Raw genomic sequence first — 22,569 nt, 5'->3', positions numbered from 1 at the left:
CAGATAACACACAGATTGTAGAAGGGAGAGAGGTTAAAGGTCACATGTCAGAGAGAGAGAGAGAGTGAGCGAGAGTGTGTATGTGTGTGTGTGTGTGTGGTGTGTGTGTGTGTGGGTGTGTGTGATGTGTGTGTGTCCTCAGGCTGTGTTTAGAACAAAGCAGGCGCTGACAGTTTGAAAACCAGCCGGAGGTCACAGGTCAGAGGTCAGAGGTCATTTCCTCTATCGCACTCGCCCTCTCTCAGTTTGCGCTCTTGTCTGTTCCAGTGAAACGTTATCAGCCCGACTACTGTTCACATTCAGTCCACATAAGTCCAGGTGTCCTGAAGAGGTCTCACTCTGTCTGTTTTATCAGGACACTTTAGCAGCTGAGTGTGTGGACATGGGGTAGACAAGTATCCAGAATGCATTTCACATCAACCAGTGGTGATAACAGAGATATCCAGCAGTGACTGTTATTAAGTCATTTTGTGTCTAGAATCCACTTTTTTCTTTCTCAGCAGAAGAAGAAGTCAGCCACCAAGCTGCACCAGACATGCTCTGTATCTGTAGGTTTGGACAATAGTCCATCAATAAAGCTCTATAAGTAAATATTGCCAATAAAAATCAGCAGTCTATGTATGTATTTTATATATGTTATGATGGATAATCTGTTTATTCACTCTCACTGTCAATTAGGCTTTTAATTTATTTCAAAGCAGACATTTATCTGGTCCATGGTCTGTGAAAGAAAGAAAGAAAGAAAAGGAGGTTAAGGAGGGAAATAACGAAAGACAGAAGGAAAGAAAGACAGACAGAAGAAGAGGATAACGAGGGAAAGAAAGAAGAAAAGGAAGAAAGAAGACAGAGGGTGATGAGAGGAAGAAAGAAAAAAGCAAGAAATAAAAGAAATGAAGGAGAAAAGGAAGGAAGGAGGGTAGGAAGATAAAGGAAAAAACAAATAAAGATGAAGAAAGCGGAGTGAGGGATGAAGGAGGAGTGTGTGTAGTTCTCTGAGTTCTCTCAGTGTGTTAATTAGCTGTCTGCTCGTTAAGCAGCCGAGCTTAATTAGAGCTGACGAACTACTCACTCACTCTCTCACACACACACACACACACACAAACACACACACAGTATTGAGGCAGCAGGTCTGACTCACAACGGTTACACAATCCTGTTTCACGGAGACACACACACACACACACACACACACACACACACACACACACACACACAGTATTGAGGCAGCAGGTCTGACTCACAACAGTTACACAATCCTGTTTCATGGAGACACACACACAGAGACACACACACACAGCAGCAGCAGCAGAGCGAGGGAGGAGATGTTAAAGTAGGACACTGCAGCAGACACCAAACGCAACACACAACTTGCTGACACAAATCTGTCCTGTAAAAATGTATTTACAGTTATAATCCATAAGTTTTCTTTATATATAAAACAACAAACTGGTCATTAGAATATGAGCTGAATTTTCCCAAACACCAGACCCTTCGAGAAGAATGTGTCACTTTTCATTTGGTGCAGTGTTTTTTGTTTTTTTTTGGCAGTAAGAAAGAAAAACACAAAATTGCCAAATTTCGAATGGGAGTTTTGTATCCAGACCGCTTTGGAATAGTTTTCCTTTGATGGAGCTTGGCTAGCAGTTCCCACCTGCTTCCATTCTTTGTGCTAAGCTAGGTTTGGACCTGTGTCAGTCCTGGAAATGGAGAGGGCTTACTAAGGGTTTTTTATTCAATATAGAAATCTTAGAGACTTTGAATTCATTTCTGAATTACAAACGTGTCAGTTTCTAATTGTGGCTTCAAGGGCAGGAAAAGCCACAAGACTTCCATTGAAAACTGTCAATTTGCAAGTTACTTGACAGTCGTGGGCAGTCGCCTTACAACTGATGGTTCTACCACAAATTTACACACACAGACACACACAGATGCACACACAGACACACACAGATGCACACACAGACACACACAGACACACAGACGCACACACACAGACGCACAAACATATAGCTACAAAAGGTGACATATGACAGACGGTCATCAGAGAGGAAACGTTGAACTACAAACTGAAAAATTCAATTTTCTTTCTTTCTTTCTTTCTTTCCTTTTTCTTTCTTTCTTTCTGTCTTTGTTTCTCTATTTCTTTCTCTCTTTCTTTCCTTCTTTCTTTCTCTCTTTCTTTCCTTCCTTTCCTTACTTCTACTTCTATGTGTTTTTGGTCCCACCTTGCATCCATCCTTCTTCCGTTTTTTTCTCCATCCTTCATCTCTGTTTCCTCCCTCCTGTCTGTCCTCTCTTTCTCTTTCCTACACCCCCTCCCTCTCATCTTCTCTCCTTCCCTCCCCTCCCTCCTCTTCCTCCTCTTCCTCTGTGGTGTTTTTCTGGGTCAGACACAGGGAGGGAGGCGGGAGGTTTGGGGAGATTTGGGGGGAATCTTATTTTAGTCGCTCCACATTTTCAAACAGACTGCTCGTCTCCTCATCAGCCCTCTGCCATATTTAACATCACACACTCACAGATATACACACATAATCATCATCACCATCACCATCACCATCACCAGCCTCGTTCCTCTCCAGTAAAATCTAACCCAGTTCCCTGGTCTCATGTCTGTAAAATGGCGTCTGTTTTCATGCAGATTAAAAACGATCCAGCACTTTTGGTCAGATTTTCATAAAATTTTTTGGTGGATGTTTGGAGGATGAATCCTGATGATTTTTGGTGAAGTTTGACCCGTAGTAACAATCAAGTGGTATATGATATATAGAATACTTTTAATGGTGTCATTTTACTGTTTGTTTTTGCTGATAATACTGATGCACGTTTACTAAAGTAAAAGATCTCAACGCTTCCTCCACCCCTGGGTGTAGCTCTAAGCAGTAATAATAGTGTGTTGTCCTCTGTCCATGTTTCAGATCCGCGTGGATGGCATCCCGCCGCCGGCCCAGAATGCTTTGCTGTATGAGACGGTGACGGTGGTAGAAGGGAAGCCGATCCTGAGAGACATGGTGTTCAGTCCAGACCATCAGTACATCTACCTGCTGAGTGATAGACAGGTAAATACATACACACACACACACACACACACACACACACACACACACACACACACACACAAATCTGGATGTTTGCAGTGCAGAGTTAAATCAGGAGATTTCCAGTGGAAGTTATAGAAGCTCTGCATAAGGTTTTTCAATAAATAAATAAAACAAAGAAGAGTTATGTACAGAAGAAAAGCCTCTGATTGTTAAATTAACGTGATTCCAATAGAAGTTCTGACTTGAATTTTTTTGATTAAGAAAATAATCTCTGTGTGAAATAACTACGTAAAATTGTTAAATTATCTGATTTCCAATAGATATTGGATATGGATATTATTTTACCAAAGAAAACAAAGTTATGTTTTGTTAAACAAAACTTCATACATGAGAAAGACTTGCCGAGTTAAATCAGTGGATTTCCAACGGAGGTTCTGTATTAGGCTTGTGTACATATAGAAAACAAAGCAAAGTTCTGTAAATAAGAAAGAAATGTGATACAAGTGATAAATCATTAGATTTTTTTATTGAATTTATGACTTGATGTTTTATATATATATATATATATATATATATATATAATTTCACAAAATACGAGTTTTAACATGTGACACAAACACACACACAGAGTAAATCAGTATTTTGGCGGCACTGCAGTTATTTATGAGGGTGTGTTGTGTGTGTGTGTGGGTGGCTGTTAGAATATGAATTCTCTTGTTTTAACATCTGCAGACAGGAAGTTGTGAATGTGAATAGCGCTCAGCTGGCGCCACCATACACACTGTTTCTGAGTGTGTGTGTGTGTGTGTGTGTGTGTGTGTGTGTGTGTGTGTCCTATGTTAAAAATCTCATTGTACCGTTGAGAGGAAGCAGAACTGAGTTCAACAACTGTTAGTTCCTGTGCAGCTGATGACACACACAAAGACATACAGACTCACAGACACACACACACACACACACACACACACAGAAATATGTTCATATTCAGATGTTTGTGTTGCTGATTCAGACGTTCTCAGTGTTTCAGTTCTGATGTCAGTAAACAGCTGTGGGAGCTCAGCTGGTTGTCAGTGAAGGTCTCTAATGTTTCTTTTCCTGCAGGACTCTGAGTCTCTGACAAAGTTGAACTTCATATCATCATATATAATGATGTTTACAAACAAACATGGAGCACAAATGACTCTGCAGTAGACAGGTATTTGACTCTGGCTCCGAGCGGCAGTGATGTAAACACAACACCCGGCTGAACCCGCTAATTTTCACCCCTCTTCCTGCTGTGACGTCTTTCAGAGCACAGAGATTGTAAACACACTTTTCACCTGTCCAGCGCAGTGCTGTTAAACCAGTAACAACGTGGTTACACTGCGCATGGGGATGAAAGAGTGAGCTGCAGCCCTGAAATCAGTTTTAAAAACACACAATCACTGATCGAAGCCTCTCACACGGAGGCTCTGACACTGACAGCAGCGCCAACCCGGGGATGAGACTTGACAGATCTGTTTTACCAGTGTGCAAAGCAGCTAGCAGCTCACTGTCTCTCCACTGCTTCTGTGTGTGTGCTCTGTGAGTGCATGTGATGACATCATTCCTTGCAGTTGTGTGTGTCCACAGTCCAAACTGAAAGCAAACTCGATTGGGTTATAACCACTAATTTTGGTGGAAAAGGGAGGCGGCAGCAAGTTTAAAACGACCTTGTAAACCAACCAAAGAACCCAGCTTACAGTGATGAGATCAAATCAAACCCAGACACTCTGCACATATATGCACAATATTACAGAACACTACTTGTGATAGAAAATGTAAAAGATACCAACCTTGTTTGTTTCAGTCGAAGTTTTTTGATAAGTTGGTCAACATCAAATAAAACACCCAAAAGAGGAAACCACTTCGATTGATTCTTCTTCAGATGTTAAAAGCTGCTGATGATTTAAAGAATCGGTATCAGAAAAACTTTATTGATCCTTGCCAGGAGGTTTCTTTGTTCCAGTTGCACAACACACTTAGAAAAAGAGGAAGTAAAAGAGTAAAAACGGGTACTAATTCAGTGACAGGCAGAGACATGAGTCCTCAGTTGTTTCACTGCAGTGTTACATAAACACACATCTCCATGAGACTTCAAGCTTCAGGAGAACCTCAAGCTAGTTCCCATTAACAACACAACATGTGTGTTGCTGCTCTCAGGTGATGAACTCCACCTGCAGCTAAACAACAGTTTATTACCTCATGGACGCCTCCTTTTAGCTGAATCATTCTTTATTGTTTTTTTTATTTCATTTGTAAAACAGCTGCAATGAAAATGAAAAAAAACCATGTAATGACATTAGACATTAAGCATCATTGAAGCCAACGTGATTGTGTTCGGGGAAATTTGTGTTTCTAATTTAATCACTTAACTAAATTTATTCCATGTGAAACATGTGTTGTAATTTATTTTGAATATGTCACACGTGTCTCCTTCATTTGAATCACATGTAAAAACATCAAAAACCACAGCTGCTGCATCATTTGAATTTGTCACGTTAAATAATTTTCACATGAGCAGAATACATGAAACACGTTTAGATGTTTAGTAGCAAACATCTTCTTCTTCTTCTTAAAAGATAAAAAAGAAGCAACAACATTATAAATAGGTGATATACTACATTTTTCAAAATCACATATTTAAGTGGAGAAATTCCACATGAACTGTTCACTCTTTGTGTTTTATCCATATTCACAAAAACAATATTGTTTTTATAATAATAATGATAACACTATTATTATTATTATTATTATTAAATCTGCTTACAATTGCATTACAGTGTCTTATAAACAATTTTCTACATGTTTATATACTGATTATAATGCTAAAAAGCCAAAAGCATAGATCATCATCATCAGAATTTTTCATTTGAATTTTATTTTCCTGGGATGAAGACATGAAGTGTGTTTCACGTTGATTCTTTCACTTGTACTTGTGTAAGGGATTTATTTTAGCAGGTAGATTTATTTGAGTCTGCACAATTTAAACTCAATGCATCAGTGCAGTGAATAAAGTATATGAATGTGGACAGAAAGTGCAGAATCAGCAGTTTTCTAAATGAAGTCTGGCAGAGATGAGATACAGCAGCACTGTTTCTTTAAAGAAAGACCTGATAATGAGGTCAGAGAGGAGACGGGACTCCCTCTGTGTGTGTGTGTGTGTGTGTGCGTGTGTGTGTGTGTGTGTGTATGTGACAGACAATGAATGTATTCATGTGTGAACGTCTGAATGAGACAGACAAGACAGAGCGTCCAGTGTGTTTCACCGTGTTTACTGTCTCCCTGCTGCAGTGAGACACACACACACACGCACGCTCAATGATTCACACAGTGACTGTCTACAAAATCAAGACAAATGTGTTACACACAGGCCTTAGGTTGTGGTAAACCACCTAACTACTCTGAGATAACACACACACACACACACACATACACATACACACATACACATACACATAGCAGTGATATGGTGTTGAATTCAATGTAATATATTTATGTCTTTAACATATTCAATGCTTCCACTTTAAATCCAAAAGCATCTTCCTGTAAATCTTCCTCCTCTTTGATGAATTCGTCATCATTGATATTTTCAGTTATTGATGCAGATACAAACCTAAGAAAGACAAAAAAAAAAAAAAGACAAATGTTTGGGGAAGTGGAGCAGCAGAGACTCATGTGTGTTGATTATAGATGTAAATGTGTGTTTCAGGTGACCAGACTCCCGGTGGAGAGCTGTGAGCAGTACAGCAGCTGTTCAGACTGTCTGGGATCTGGAGACCCTCACTGTGGATGGTGTGTCCTCTTCAACAAGTAAGAAACTTTTATCTATATCCATCGGTCTGAGTCACATCTCACATCTCCACTGCAGGTGTGGTCTGAACCGACAGGTACAGGTAGCGGGAAAGGTTCAGATGCCGGTACAGGGGCAGGTACAAGTACAGACGAGGACGGGTAAAGGGACAGTCGCTTTGGTTTAGCAAATATACAAATAGTCTTTTTCTCTGATTCTTCAGTAAAAACTGATTTTGTCAGGTTGTTAGTGACGTTCAAGTAAGTTTCCACCTTTGAACAGTGTGTAACTGTAATGCTGAGCTTTTACTGGCTAAAATACAAATACACTCTAAGCACTGTAGTGTATTTAAAAAATCGCGAACTTGTCTTTTAATAACACACTCTGAAAAGGTGTCCAAGTGTAAAAGTTCTTTTCTTTAAAAAAACTCAACATTTCAAGGCAACAAACTTTAAAATCATGAGTTCAGAGATTTTTTTACTTAATTTATTTCAAGGTTGTAGAGTATCCAACGTTACTTTTGTTAACTTCCTCCAAGTTTAAAATAACATTATAAAACATCATTATGAGAAATTTTGCTTATTTCCATTTAAACATAAATCTGTGCTGCTGAAATTCTCTGTTTCTTGTGTAAAGATGTTTCCTTCATTCATCCTTCACTGCTCACAGTCAGTCACTCAGGAATGTCTTTTTCCTCGATATGAGCCCAATGTGACTCGAGTGCCTTTCACAATAAGACCACAGGAAGCATGGTGGGGGCAGCATCATTCTGTGGGAAGGGGGGCTTCTTAGCAGCAGGGACAGGGAGACTGGTCAAACCCGAGGGAAGGATAATAGCAGCCAAATACAGAGAAGAAAACCTGATGCAGAGTCCAGGACAGAAAGTTCAGTTTTATCCATATAACATAAAATCAACAACAAAATCAAGTGAAGGGGTCTGAATACTGTCTGAAGCTGTATGTGTGTGTGGTATAAACACACATCTACCAGTTTGTGTGTGTGTGTGTGTGTGTGTGTGTGTGTGTGTGTGTGTGTGTGTTCCCATGAGGCATCATTAATGTTTCTATAAATGGTTCACACACACACTCTCTGCTGGCGTTACTGTCGTCAGGACTCTTTGATGTTCAGGATCCAAGCAGGTGGAGGAAGTTCCTCTCTGGATTAGCACCAACTAGCTTCCCCTTCAAAGTAAAAGCCCCTGTCGATATATAGTATGGCAGCTGTTTCTTTCAATTTTCAAACAGAAACATAACTGTCTGTCTCTATCACAATAAACTGAATCTCTCTGGGTTGTGGACAGAACAGACATGAAAACTGATCTGAAACTGAGACGGACACATTTCACTAAATGTCCACATATTGATTAATAATAAAAATTATTTCATATGAGACAGATGTGTCTGTGGAGTCTCTTTAAACTTTTTGAAATTAATAAATCCAAGATCTGAGCAGAATCTAGATGATCTATGATCAGGATCAGTATCTACGTCCAGCATCCATGTTCCCAGTGCGACTGTTGTCTGATGACATATTAATAAATGAACAGAATGGAGCCGCTCTTCATTTTATCCACCTGCTTTTAAATCCTAAATAAACTCCTGGCACTTGTGTGGGGGTGCTGAAAGGCAGTCTGGGAGATGTAGTAGAAGTAGATGAGGTAAAATCAGAGAGTGAAGTGCTTACCAGTGAACACAGAGAGAAGGACTGAGGAGGATGAAGAGGAGAGAAATAAACTTTTAATCTCTCAGAAATCATCATCATCATCATGCAGAGGAGGCAGCAGAAAAACAAACTTTATGACTGATTCATAAGGTATTATCTCTTTCCATTGTGAAGGCATTCTGCAGAAAAACAAACTTTGTTCTGCTTACTCTCTGTTCTCCATCCCCACTCCTCCTCCTCCTCTTCCTCCTCTCTCTCTTTCTGTCCATCTGCTGTTAATTAGAAGTAAACAGATCATTACTGCAGGCTGCTGCTGTGTATAGAGGTGCATATGTTGGAGCTGCTGCTCTCTGCAGACAAGAACATGAAGCTTCACCTTCAGTCCAGACTTATTATTTCATCTGTCATTCATTCTTTCATTAATCACTTTATTAATTAAGTCCTGTTCAACAAAGAGAAAAAACATAACATGAATAAAAATAATCTTTTGTTTGGGGAGAAATACTTGAATTAAAAATTACACAAATTTTAGTTCATGAATTTCTAATTAAGATGTGACAGAAAAATAAACTAATGAATCAATCAATAAATTAATTAGCCAGTATTTTATTAAAGTGAAAAATACATAAGTAACAAAACAGTAATTAATTCACAAACAATAAATGAACAAATAAAAAAAAATTAAAAATGAAAATAATAATTAGCAATCAAATATATATTACAAAAAATGAAATGTGACAAATAAATAGTGAAAAATGAAGTTATTATTTTTATATTATTAAATTGATACATTAAAAATAAGAAAAATATAAGAAAAATTTATAAGATTTAAATAAATCAATATAAAAATATAAAAAAATGTGAATTATAGTAAATAATTAGAAAATTAATAATTAAAAATAAAATAAAAGTAATCAGTTGACGAAATGAAATTGTAAGAAGTAAAAAAGTAAGTGAACCAATTATTACATAGTTTTAAAGTAAATAAAAAAATTAAAAATAATATTTTTAAAAATATTGAAAAATATGAAGTATGTCTGTCTGTTTGTTTGTACAGTATGTTGACCCTGTGGTGACCTTTGACCCCTCCAGGTGTTCCACACAGGAGGCATGTGACAAGTGGGAGGAGCCTCAACACTTCAACACCCGACTGGACCAGTGTGTCGACATCTCCGTTACCCCGAGCAACATGTCAGTCACCTCCCCGGCAACACAGGTATAAACTCACACATCACTTGCGTTTAATTGTATTTCTATTGATCTCCAGCACCAACATGGAAGACATCAGCTGTGTGGAGTGATGATGAGGAGGCTGAACCTTCATCACATTAACACAGTAAACAAACAGAAATGTCAGATCTCCAACAGGTTCTCCACATGGTTTCATCGTCTGAGCCTTCTTCATTTACTGGATATTTTGTTATATTTGGATGGAAACTTGACATATAACTGGCTTCTTCTCCATAGCAACAGCCAGAGAGGTTCATGGGAATTGTAGTATTTAGAGTATGTATCTGTCAAACTGACAAAAAAAACGCCTGATTTGTAAGAAATCAATTTAGTTTTATTTGTTCCTACCCTCTGATACCATCACCAGGAGCATTACAGGAGATGTTTGTCATGGTTACAATAAGTTCTTCCTCAAGGTTTTTAATATTGACGGAGAGTCTCAATACCCCCCCCCCCCAGTTGACCATTCAGGTGCAGAACGTCCCGGCTCTGTCCGGAGGTGTCTCCTGTGTGTTTGAGGACCTGAGTGAAAGTCCCGGAGAGGTGATGGCCAAAGGTCAGGTGATGTGTCTGTCACCGTCACTGAGAGACCTGCCAGCACACACACACTCCTACGGTAAGACACACACACACACAAAGGTTTTGTCTGGTGGCGATGTGTTTCTGTGTATTTCTGCTTCCTGTCACATGTTGATATCAGATGATTATCGTTAATAACATCATTATTAATTCTTGATTTCAGGAGAGAAGCGAGTGGTTCAGCTCAGTCTTCGCTCCACAGAGACCGGACATCAGTTCATCACCACCAGCTTCATCTACTACAACTGCTCTGTGCTCAACTCGTAAGTCTGCAGCCTCCTCACCTCCTCTCCTGTATCCTTGTTTCCTCTCTTGTGTCCTTGTTTCTTCTCTTCTCTCCTTGTCTCTACTCCTTGTCTTCTGTTCTGTCTTTTCTGTTAGCTTTCCTTGTCTCCTCTTCTGTCTCCTTTTCTCCTCTCCTTCCCTTTGTCCTTGTTTGCTTACTTCTCTTGTTTCCTCTCCTCTCTTCCCCTTGTGCACATGCCCTCCCCCCTCCCCCTTGGGGGCAGATTGAGGGGTAACATAATCTGCTCCCTGGTTGCTGTGGTAACAGCAGCTCTAAGCCTTGCATACGGAAAATATAGAAATACTTCCTGTCTCCCCACTGAGAGTGTGTATCACACACACACACACACACACACACACACACACACCTGGTCGGGTTTGTGCAGGTTCACCGGGTGAAATTTAAAACCTTGTTAAAATCTCACAGACTGACATTAAAACATGTTTTGCCATTTCACCTGTCAGAGTGTGAACGTGCAAGTCTTTATTCTTCTGTCACCTCCATCTCCACTGCTTCCGAGCACAATCATTAATAATGAAATCATTAAATTAAAGTGATCTGCTCCAGATAAGCAGCAGATAATGGTTGGATGGATTAACAGTTAAAACAGATTAATTCTTCTTGGAGCTGCAACAATCAGCTGATGGACTAATGGTCCATAAAAAACAAAACTTATCAGCAACAATTGATTATTACAGCAATAATTGAATAATCGTCTCAGTTATTTCTCAGTAGAAATGTCCAACATTCTCACATTTCAGCTGCAACGTGTAAACATTTTTTCCATGTACAACAATGGACAGGGAGGGAAATTATTTAGGTTTTCCGTAAATGAAATTTAAGAGTAAGAAAAGAAACTGAACTCTGCAGGTCCCTGGAGACTGGGGCGTGATTCAGAGACTGGATCTTAAACAGTCCGGTCCTGGTCTCCAGGCTGGAACACAATGGACAGTCTGGCCTCAGTGAACTGTTTTGTTGATGCAGCCAGAAACCAAACCAGGTTCATCCTCACCTGCCGAGGTCTGTGACAGATCAGAGATCAGCTGGATGTGGACCAGTCAAAGACAACAATGGGCTTTAATCCTAAACACAGACTCCGACTGGCTCCTGAACGTCCAGACTCAGATGTTCAGTATTTTTCTTTCTGTCGTGAAATCTCAAGCACAGTTCTCTCTCTCTCTCTCTCTCTCTCTCTCTCTCTCTCTCAGGTGTACTTCCTGTGTCAGCAGTGTGTTTCCATGTCACTGGTGTAAATACCGTCACGTCTGCACCAACAACCTGCAGGACTGCTCCTTTCAGGAGGGACGAGTCAGCAACATGGAGGTACACACACACACACACACACACACACACACACACACACACACATGCATAAAAACACACACACAAAGTGAACCTGTGCTGTGCTCTGGGCTCAAAGGTCACACAGGTTAGAGTAATGATGTTTCTTTAGGTGAGTGAAAAAATGAAGCAGGAAAACAAGAAATTTTGGCTTTTATTTATTTACATTAAAAAAATGAAGACTTTGAGGGCACAATATATTTAATATCCATCAGTGTTGCAGCCTGACTCCTTACGTCCCCAGGATCCGGCTGAGCTCCAGCTCAGTTGCGGCTGCGTCGCTGTTTCAGTGTTGCCTGGAAACGTTTCAGGAGCCGAGCGTCTGTTCTTCTACAGAAACATTTGTAATGTTTTCATGTTTTCCAGCTTTGTGAATAATCATTTAGATGCCGTGTGTCTGCACCTGAACGTAACTTTATCTGTCATCACTCATTTTAAATGCCAGTGCATTCGACCTCTCACCACAGCTGCTGTCATTTATATATTTAACTTCAGTACGAACATCATGATTCAGTGATGACAGTGATTAACAGTGTTTTTATTTAGAAGTCAGAACAACTTGATGCTGAATTCAGGTTCATCATAACACAAACATGTGATCCCACAGAACAGGACGACGTGCTCTCCCTCCTTCTCCTCCAAACAACAAAAACTAGATTTTCTTTATAGATGTGCTCAGATAAACGCAGGAACAGATGAAATACAGTAAATGATAAAAAAAAAAAAAAGTCAGTTTTCAGCCAGTTCAGAAAAAATATAGACCCAGCAAGTGGAGGAGTGGGTGTGACCCAACCGTGGGCGTGGCCCAGTGGGCGTGGCCCAGTGGGCGTGGCACACGGCGGTTAGAACGGCAGCTGATTGCCTCGTTCAGTGAACTTTACAACATTTCCTTCTGAATGAAGCTGTCAGGAACATTTACATGAAAGTCTCTCTGTCAATGACGAATAGAATCAGTTTAACACACGTCTGAAAACTACAGTTATACATTTCTTTATTTTTTACATTTCATTTATTTTTGTTAAACTGGGTTATTTCAGCTCGTTACATGTATCTGAGCTGCAGTGTGTCTGAGTGGAGCTGCTCCCTCTGTCATTACATGGTTCGGTAAACAACTGCGGCTTCAGGTCAACAGTGAAGAGTGGAAATACACGCACACCTTAGTGATGCGTTCAAGGACACTGTGACCTCTGAGATTTAAAATTCAACCGCAGACGAGGGACATTTTCAGAAAACACACCTCAGAGGACGATCAATAATCAGACCTGGAAGACTTGGAAAACAATGATGTAAATTCAGTAATTAGATGTTTTGAAAAAGCTTCATATTCATTATACACTGTAGAGTGTCAGACTGAAGGTTGTCACACATCCAGAACTGTGTAACCGGTTTGAAAAGGAAACGGAAAACCCACAGAAACCTGACAGGTATAAATTAATGTAGAAAAAAAAGGAACACCAGAGGAGCGTCAGTCATTTCACAGAAAACAAACCAGCCTCCAAAGATCGAAATAAGTCTAAAAGCAGAAGCAGGATTTAGTGAGTGATCACTAGGAATGTGACTGATTAAAAAAGAAACCTGCCGACATCCAAGCAGCAGTGATAATCCCGGTTACTAATCATCAGAAATCTAATGTTTTTTATTTTTATATTTAACATCAGACATCATCATTAGACTTTGAAATGATTAATTTAATTCTGGCAGGTGAATCAAGTTGATTTTAAAAGAAGTCAAATTAAAGAGGAAGCCACTGTGTGTGAATCAGTTTCAGAGGCCGTACAGTTTGCTGTGTAACAGGAGCCACAGTGTTACACCAGGTCACTGTGACTAACGAGCCGAGCTGCTCTCAGTCAGCTCGTTATCTCGTTAGCAGAGACGACAGTGAGCAGGGATCCACTTGTTTGGGCGTCTCGTTGACGTGATTGGTGCTCAGTGCATTACAGGGTGACAATAACAACCTCTGATTGGCTAATTGGTTAATGGAAGATGAATAGCCACTTAATTGACATGAAAGCGTCCAATCACAGCAATTAATGTTAATTAGCAGGCATTTAGGCTGAGTGAAGGAGGAGAGATGAGAGTTTCAGAGGAGGGAAAGAAGAGAGGAAAAGAGATCAAGAGAGAAGCAGAAGGAGACAGAAATTTTATTATTTTCACTTTAACCTTTATTTAAACAGGATGAAGTCTCTTTCAGATTAAAAGTCTCTTTTTCATGTCCAGAACACACACACACACACACACAGAGGGAGAGAGGAAGAGTTAAAGATGGAGAAGGACAGAGAGAAGCTGCACAGACTATCTGTTCATCTGTAGCTGAAAATAAAAAGAATCTGTCAGCAGAAAGCAGAAGAGACAGAGCAGCAGCTGTACACACTGTGTCCCACTGTCGTTACACACTCATGAACTAACCACAGACACTGGACTGTCCCACTGTTATTTATTCAGGGACAGTGCACATGATCAGCAGCGCTACAGATGTGGTGGTGTAGCCAAAAGTCTAATTTTCAACAGTTGTCCTTTGGCCAGATCTTAAATGAACCATTAAAACAACAATAAGATACAACATGTAAAATGAAAAATCAGTCCTTACAGTTTGATGCTGTGCTTATGTTACATACTCCTGACACCACTCAGTCCATTATGGTTCTCATATATATAAATCATGTTCAATGTTCTCCTGAAGTTGGAACTTGTGTTGAGATTTGTCATTTTAAAGGCACACTCCTGTGATTTAGTGTTGTGCTTCCATAAAGCTGTTGGACTGATTTATGTTATAATGTGTCTCCAGAAACAAACCCTGAAGACATCACATTGTCAGGATTATTATCTGAGAAAACATCATGTCTGTTTTCAGGACTCATCATCTCCACTACACTGAGCTTTACTGTGTAAATTGGTGGCGTGTCTCTTTAAATAAGACCACAGTGAAATGAACCTTCACTTGTTACAGTGACAGTCAGTTGTGTTTCTCAGCTCATCGTCTTCCTCTCCCGAGGCGTTTCACAGTTCATCTTTCTCAGTCGTCAGTTTGATGTAAAATCATCTTGTGTCATGTTTCTGTCGCCGCGGCGTCGCACTCACCTGTGGCACAGTCTGTCACAGGTGAGCGAGTGTTTGGAGAAATGTCGAGTGTTTGCAGAGAGACTCAGAGCCACGGTTGGCCTTCATCCCAAACACACACACACATACACACACATGAGCTGTTACACAAACGCGTGCTGTCACACAGGCTCCACAGTCACTTCTGGCGTCCACTGTGCTCGCTCCACTTCCTGTGGCGCTAATGGTCTTCCTGTCAGTCACAAGGCAATTAATTACTGTGGTGACGCTCATTAATAAAGGTTTCACTCCAGTGACAGACCCAATGAGATTTTGTGTGGGTGTGGGTGTGGGTGTGGGTGTGGGTATGGGTGTGCGTGCGTGTGTGTGTGTTTCCAGCAGCCCCAGGAAGTTCCAAAGCTTGGATCTGTCGCCAGCTGTCCATTACTGAACACACACACACACACACACACACACACACACACACACACCACACACACACACACACACTCGGCGACAAAGGCAGATAGCTTATCACAGTCTGTCGTCACTGACTGAGAACAGAGACACAGTATGAGAGTGAGTGTGTGTGTGTGTGTGTGTGTGTGTGTGTGTGTGTGTGTGTGTGTGTGTGTGTGTGTTGCACTGTTACAGACACACACAGACTCTTACTGTGTTTGTAGAACTGATCATCTGTTAATCAATATTTCTGTTAATGTAAAGAGTGCTTAGACACTGTGTTGTGTCTTTGTGTTTCACATGTCGTTATCATTTTTCAAGCCATCATCATCATCATCTTCAGTTTGTTCCTGGTTCCTCTGATAAAACAAACAGGAATGTGCTAAAAGGTTTTTAGTTCCTCTGGTTTCTCAGTTCCGGGAATTATCCAATATCCAATCAACCAAGAGCTGGTCCGCGTCCCTGCAGGATCCTGGTCTGGTTCATTTTGCTCTGGTAGTTAAAGCCTCCCGCTTCACCACACCAGTGTTTCATACCAAGTCAAACTGGTTATCACCACATGTTCTTGGGGCTACTGCTCTTTAATTTCTCTTATTTACTTTAACTTATCCTGGACTGTAAAAAAAAGTCTTCAGCTTTCAAATAAATTAATGAATAGTTTTTATTTCTCAGTGAAGTGCAGTTAAGAACCTAAAGAAAAAACCTAAATCAGATCAGTATTTGCTGTGCTTCACTCAACCCTGACAAATTCGACATTGTCTGAAACCTCTCAGGCTCCGTCCACACTACTACATATTAGTTTTAAACTCATCTCCCCTGCTACGTTTCCTCCTGCCGTCCACAGCCTCCAGAGTTTTTAACACCTAAAACAGAGATGTTCAGAAAACTCTGCTGGGCCCATTTTATTTTGAAAACTCTGGGGTTGTGTTGCAGTACTTTGAAAATGATGATGTCAACACCAACGGTCGCTCCTTGATTACCAGACTACCAGTGGTGAAAGCAACATGGATAATGAATTATAAGTGGAACTGGCCTTGTTGTCTTTGCTAGCAGCTGTTGTTCTGTTCAACTAACCAACTGCAGAGTAGGAAATCTGCTTCCTGTTCACACCGGCTTGCACACGCCCAGTGGTCATGTGATATGTGTTTTCAAGTGTGTTCGTTTAAACAGAGATTATTTGTAATACAGAGCTAAAATGCTCCTCTGAACGGAGATTGCTTTTTGTTTTAAAAAAACAAAAAGAAAACCTATTAGTGTGAACGCTGCCACAGTCTCCTGAAAACCTATTAGTGTGAACGCTGCCACAGTCTCCTGGTTCTGTCTGTGTAAAGCTCTTAAGGATCCTCACATCACTGCAACAGATACTGACGCAGAACCGGTGCAGACTCGTCCTCCGACAGACATTAGAGTCACTTTTTATTCTAAAACACTTAGATTTCCACCATGTGTCTGTGCCTCGGTAGTTTTAGTTCAGTGTCTCTTCTGCTCACTCTGAGTTTCTGGCTGTAAAATGTAAAGAGAAGAAGAAGAGCAGGAACCTTTTAAGTCTGGGTGCATTACTCTCAGGAACATGTGGGGTGGGGGTCTGTCAAAGGGCTCTTGTTGACACTGATAGCAGAGTGTGTAGTAACACCTCCCTCTCCCTCTCTCTTTCTGTCTGCAGGGCTGTCCTCAGATCCTCCCAACCTCTGACATCCTGGTCCCGGCTGGGATGGTTCGTCCAATCACGTTGCGAGCTCGTAACCTCCCCCAGCCTCAGTCGGGTCAGAAGAACTACGAGTGTGTGTTCAGCATCCAGGGCAAAGTTCAGCGCATCCCTGCCGTCCGCTTCAACTCCTCCTGCATCCAGTGTCAGAACACCTCGGTGAGACTACACCACCCAGCATGCACTGCTGCTCAGACTATAAAGGGGACACACACACACACACACACACACACATACACACACACTCAGATGAGACTAGAGTGAAGGTCACTTAGCCCACTGTGAGACTTGCAGCATCAGCAAACACACACACACACACTCTCACTCACATGCACACACAGCTTTCTTCCCTTGTATTGAAACATGGATGACATCACCAGTCTGACTGCACCTCTCCACCCCATCTCTACGGTTGTCACAGCAACGCCAGGGTGACTTTCAAGTCATTAGTCGGAGTGACCCCCCTGACCCTGTGTGTGTGTGTGTGTGTGTGTGTGTGTGTGTGTGTGTGTGTGTGAGCGTGAGGAAGAGAAAGAGGACCCGTTGACCTTCAGAGGTCAGAGGTCAGATTTCAGGTGGACAGTCGGTATTGATGTGTCTGACTGGGATTCAATTATCAGAAACACACACACATACACACACTCTCAGCAGACTGATTGATTATTGTCCTTTACTGAGAATCGCCATCCACCATCCTGCTTCAGAACACACACACACACACACACACACGCCAACTGTTGTCTCTCTGCTTGCACTCATTTCCTGTCCTTCATCTGTCTTCCTGTCGGTGAGCCCGCCCCAAAGACACCTCACACACGCACACACACACACATACACACAGACACACAGACATACCGCTACTAAATGCAGTGAGCAGCAAGCAACACACACACACACACATGCATATACATACAGATGGTCTGTGTGCGTCTGTCTGTATTTAATTAAGTTACTACTCCCAGAGGAAATTGGCCATTTAGTACAACAACAACACACAGACACACACATACACACACACACACACACACACACACACACACACACACACATACACACACACACACACACACACACGCCGACACAGTGTTCCTGCTGTCTTAACATTCTGCACACACATTCTTCTCCATTGAGTTTTCAAAATAAAAGCACAGTGGCAGTTTGTCTCCACAGACAGGAGCAGGTTTTACAGTTTACTGTGGTTTTAATGGTTTTAATGGTTTTAATGGAATGTAGAGGATTCAGTGACAGTCAGGAGGTGTGAGGCAGGATCACGGTCAAGTCTGATAGGGTTTTATCAAATCCTTTAAGTCCACTTATGGAATCGTTTTTGTTTTGTTTGTTGGAGCGTGATGACATCTGATCCGCTGTAACACCGGTGATAGACTGAGGCCAAGCATTGGTCCTCCTCCAGTTAGGAGGAGTTGGTTAGCTTAGCTTAGCTTAGCTTAGTTAAGCATAACGACCGGAAGCAGGGGCACACAGTATGTAGTTTTCAGTTGTGTTACAGTTGTCTTACGCTGGTGTGGATGTCACACGTTGTTCCTCTGCGTGGTAGCCTCAGCCTGATGGATGATGGTGTGATGAAGTGATGATGTGTGGAAGCAAAGAGCTGAAAGATGAAAGCTGGATGTGAACAGACAGAGGGTGGTAAATGACCACGTTTTCTCTCTCGTCCTCCTCTTTTCATTTACCTCCTCATCTATCTCTCCATCTTTCCTTCCACTCATTCTAAAGGTGTTTTTTACTCTTTTCTTTCTCCTTTCCTTTCTCATCCTTCCTTCATCAATTTTCTCTCCTCTTCTTCTTCCTCCTGTCTCTCTTCCTCTTCCTCTCCCTTCATATCTTTCTCGTCTGCCTTCTTTCCTGTTTTCTGTACTCATTTAAAATGTGCAGAATTGAAGCTTATCTTTCATTTTACAGATGTAGATTCATCTTCCTCCATATTTCCAATGAGTTTGTGTATAAATGACAGTGGTGTCATGTGATGTGTTCATGATCCAAACGCTAAAACAGAGGTGAAAGGAAAACGGGTTCAGCCTCAGTAACAGTGAGTTACCATGAATCTACATCAGATGTTTTCTTGGTTTAAAGAGGGAGTGTTGATGTTGTTACTATGATGAGTCTAGTATCTCCTTCAGTATCAGTGTTAAACCTCCCACCCTGAAACTTCCTCTCTCAGACTCTGTCTCACTCTGACCAAACACATGTGACTTTATTAAATGTGTGTGGTGTTCACTGAGTCTCCACACTGAGGGAGGGGCTGTGGTCACACAGCAGCAGCGTCATTACTGCAGGCGTCATTTAAGGAAATAAGGCATAAGATTGTTGGACTAATAATGAAAACGCTGTTTATTGTATGTAGTTACTGTAGATACTGAGGCTGCTTCAATGCAGTGATATGTCTGATTTTACACATGAACAGGAAGTTCTGTTTCATGAACCATAAATTAGTTTGGATGGAGACCTCCATGTTTGTATTTACAGTCACAGAGGTGAACTTGTTTCCTACAAGTTAATTTAAAGGGTCGTTTCACACAAATCAATTAATAAAATTAAAATGTTTCTCATTATTGTTTCTGGTTGCTTAAATAGTTTGATTCAGTCCGAGACACACATCTCTGAAATGTCACTAACACAATGGAGGGTCTTTAGTTTGTGACACAAAATTTTAAAAGATTGTTACTCTGTACAATCCGCTGAACTACTTCTTTTGGAACTACTTTCTGCCAAAGAAATAGTCCCTCTGTCTATTGTCCACTGTGTGGTCTGAGGAAACCACCCCACCCATAACCAACCCCTCATCCTCATTAGACCAGGGCTCCGCCTCCTCACGATCCAGATTTAACCTCAGACTACAACAGGCTGCAGATTGCAACAAAGAGGTGGGGGCGTGTGTGGAGCCGAGAACTCGGTGCATACCACTTTGCCGCAAGCATACGCTCACCCACCTGTCACTCGAAGCGGCCACGCCCACAATTCTCCATAACTTTAAGCCTTAATTAAATCTAAACAGGTCAGTTATATAAAAATTCACCTCCTGCACAGTTGTCATCAAGGAGGAAATTAGCTAAAGTGACAAAACTGTTTTTTTTTGTACCAGGCTGTAAACATGTTTATTTCTGCTGTAAAGTTGGACATTTTAACATGGGAGTCTATGGGGATTGACTCACATTTGAAGCCAGACTCCAGTGGTCATTAGAGGCACTGCAGTTTTTGGTGCTTCATTGTTGGCTTCATTTCTCAGCCTGAGAGGTTGATGCTTGAGAATGAGCCTCATTGACTGAGAGGATCAACATGAGAAGTTTTAATTAATGAGTGGATGTTGGTTATCTAGAGGAAGGACCTGTCTGTTGTCTGAATCAGCTCTGGATTTCATGAAGCTGTGGAAGTTTGTTTTTTTTTAATTACACTGTCACTGTGTGTTCATGGTTTGACTGAGTTTAGTTTCAGTTTGACTGACAGCTGATGGAGGAGCAGACTGATGCTGATACTGGAAAATGTGTCTCGTTGTTCTGCTCATAATTTTACAGAGGAATCAAATAAACAGACACAGAGTCTCTTTTCGTGTTGCTTGTGCCTGATCAATAACACTGATTAAATCCTGCATTGACACAGTTTGCTGTGAAAGGAGCTCTGCCTGTTCACATTACAGTCTCAGTTTTATATTAATGTAGTTTATGTGTCACACACTGTGTCTGGTTCATGCTGAGGGAAGAGCAGTGAGTCTGAACCTGAGCAGCAGCAAACACCGGTGACTGTGTGATGAGGCCTCTATGTGTTTTACCTGCTGCCGTCAGTTAATGTTGTTGGACACACACACTCATTTCTCACCACCTGTGCAGCTACTTTGTGTGTAACCTTGTTTAGCATTATCACTGCTGCTAGCTGCTGCTCCTCACTGGAGAATGTGTGGTGTTAATAAACCAGGTGCGCAATGCAAGGATGTGTGTTGCGTAGAAGTTCTCCTCTGAATGAGTTGCTAAATTTCAGAGTGGAGCTGTTGAAATGTGCTGCTGCACACAAATCTCCTTTGCTTGTACACAGGAAACACCTATCTGCAGATGTGACCAGTGTTGTGACTTGGGTGGTTTATATGTTGACTTCAGTTTCATCACACCAGAACCCGGTGGACATGACAGGAACTGCAGCTGATCACACTTCAGCTCTGACTGAAACTCACAGAAAAGAAGAAAATACACACACACACACCACACACACACAAACGCGTGCACGCACACACACACACACACACACACACACACACACAGACACACACACACACTCTCTCCTGCTGCTGTTGCCAGGCACCTCTGACTCCATAGCGACAGGCCTAGCGACCGGGCAGGGGTTACCATGGGGATGACAGATCCACACACACTCTCCTACAGTGTCCACCAGCACTGTGACATTAAGACCCAGCAGGAGAGAGAGAGAGAGAGACTTTAAAGATAAACAGACAGAGAGGAGAAGAAATATGGACGAGTAAAAACAACTGGGAAACGGGGATTAAGATCGACGTGAGTTTATTGTCCCGGTGGGAAAAATATTTCCCAGTGAATTACACAGAATAACAAACCAAGTAACACACAACATAGATCACACAGTTACCTCACAGCTACACACACGCACACACACGTACACACACACACACACACACACACACGCACGCACGCATGCGCACACACACACACACACAATCGCACACACACACACAAACACAAAGGAGGGAAACTTGATGAAGACAGAGTGAGGCAGATTTTCTGCTGCTCACAGCTACAGACACATGAAACTCCGTGTAGAGTCACAACTGAACTGTGTGTGCGCACAATGACACAGTGTTTAAATCAGAGTGTGCTCCTGCTTCTGTTTTATAAATCCAGTCACTATGAAGCTGGACACATTGTCTCATCTCCATCGTCTCACCTCCCACAGTGAGACAGGAGAAACACTCTTAAACAACTGTTTATGTATCAGTACTCATGCCCACTCCAACTCTCATTGGACTGACTGGTTTTGTATCTGTAAACCATCAATGTAGGAGCTGTGTATTTGATTTGTGTGGTATTCCTCCGAGTACGAGGGGGTGATGTAAGGTCGAAGCAGTAATCACGGGTGTTGCTCATTGTAAAGAAGCAAAAGGTTTTTGACTGTTCCCGGACAACTTCGTGTTTAATTATGCATACAAGTCCTATGACGTAATGGGCATGCACCGTGATACGAAGCAGTGGTACGGACCGGATATCATTATTCCAGGGACACGTCTACACAATCAGAGTTGCAGTGAGCAGCCAGAAAACAGTCCTGTCACTGTCAGAAATTCACCACATCTCTGCTGACATGAACAGTTTTTAACACTTAGCTGCTCAAAGTTGCAACTCAAACAGTTTGACTCAACCGAACTCAACCATTATCCCTGTGATGC

General features: G+C 41.5%; 1 protein-coding gene across 1 annotated transcript in view; it reads left to right on the top strand.

The window, feature by feature from the left end:
• The window catches only part of plxna3 (plexin A3), a 120,679-nt gene that overhangs the window by 69,044 nt on the left and 29,066 nt on the right, over window positions 1-22,569 (top strand). The window contains exons 7-13 of the mRNA XM_056384183.1: window positions 2,916-3,056; window positions 6,769-6,869; window positions 9,604-9,727; window positions 10,201-10,357; window positions 10,484-10,583; window positions 11,815-11,929; window positions 17,106-17,306. Of these exons, the coding sequence (XP_056240158.1) occupies window positions 2,916-3,056; window positions 6,769-6,869; window positions 9,604-9,727; window positions 10,201-10,357; window positions 10,484-10,583; window positions 11,815-11,929; window positions 17,106-17,306 (939 nt within the window). The remainder of the gene's footprint in view (window positions 1-2,915; window positions 3,057-6,768; window positions 6,870-9,603; window positions 9,728-10,200; window positions 10,358-10,483; window positions 10,584-11,814; window positions 11,930-17,105; window positions 17,307-22,569) is intronic.

Source organism: Seriola aureovittata, chromosome 9 (genome assembly GCF_021018895.1).
Source record: "Seriola aureovittata isolate HTS-2021-v1 ecotype China chromosome 9, ASM2101889v1, whole genome shotgun sequence".
NCBI lineage: Eukaryota > Metazoa > Chordata > Actinopteri > Carangiformes > Carangidae > Seriola > Seriola aureovittata.
This window is presented reverse-complemented; position numbering and strand designations above follow the sequence as displayed.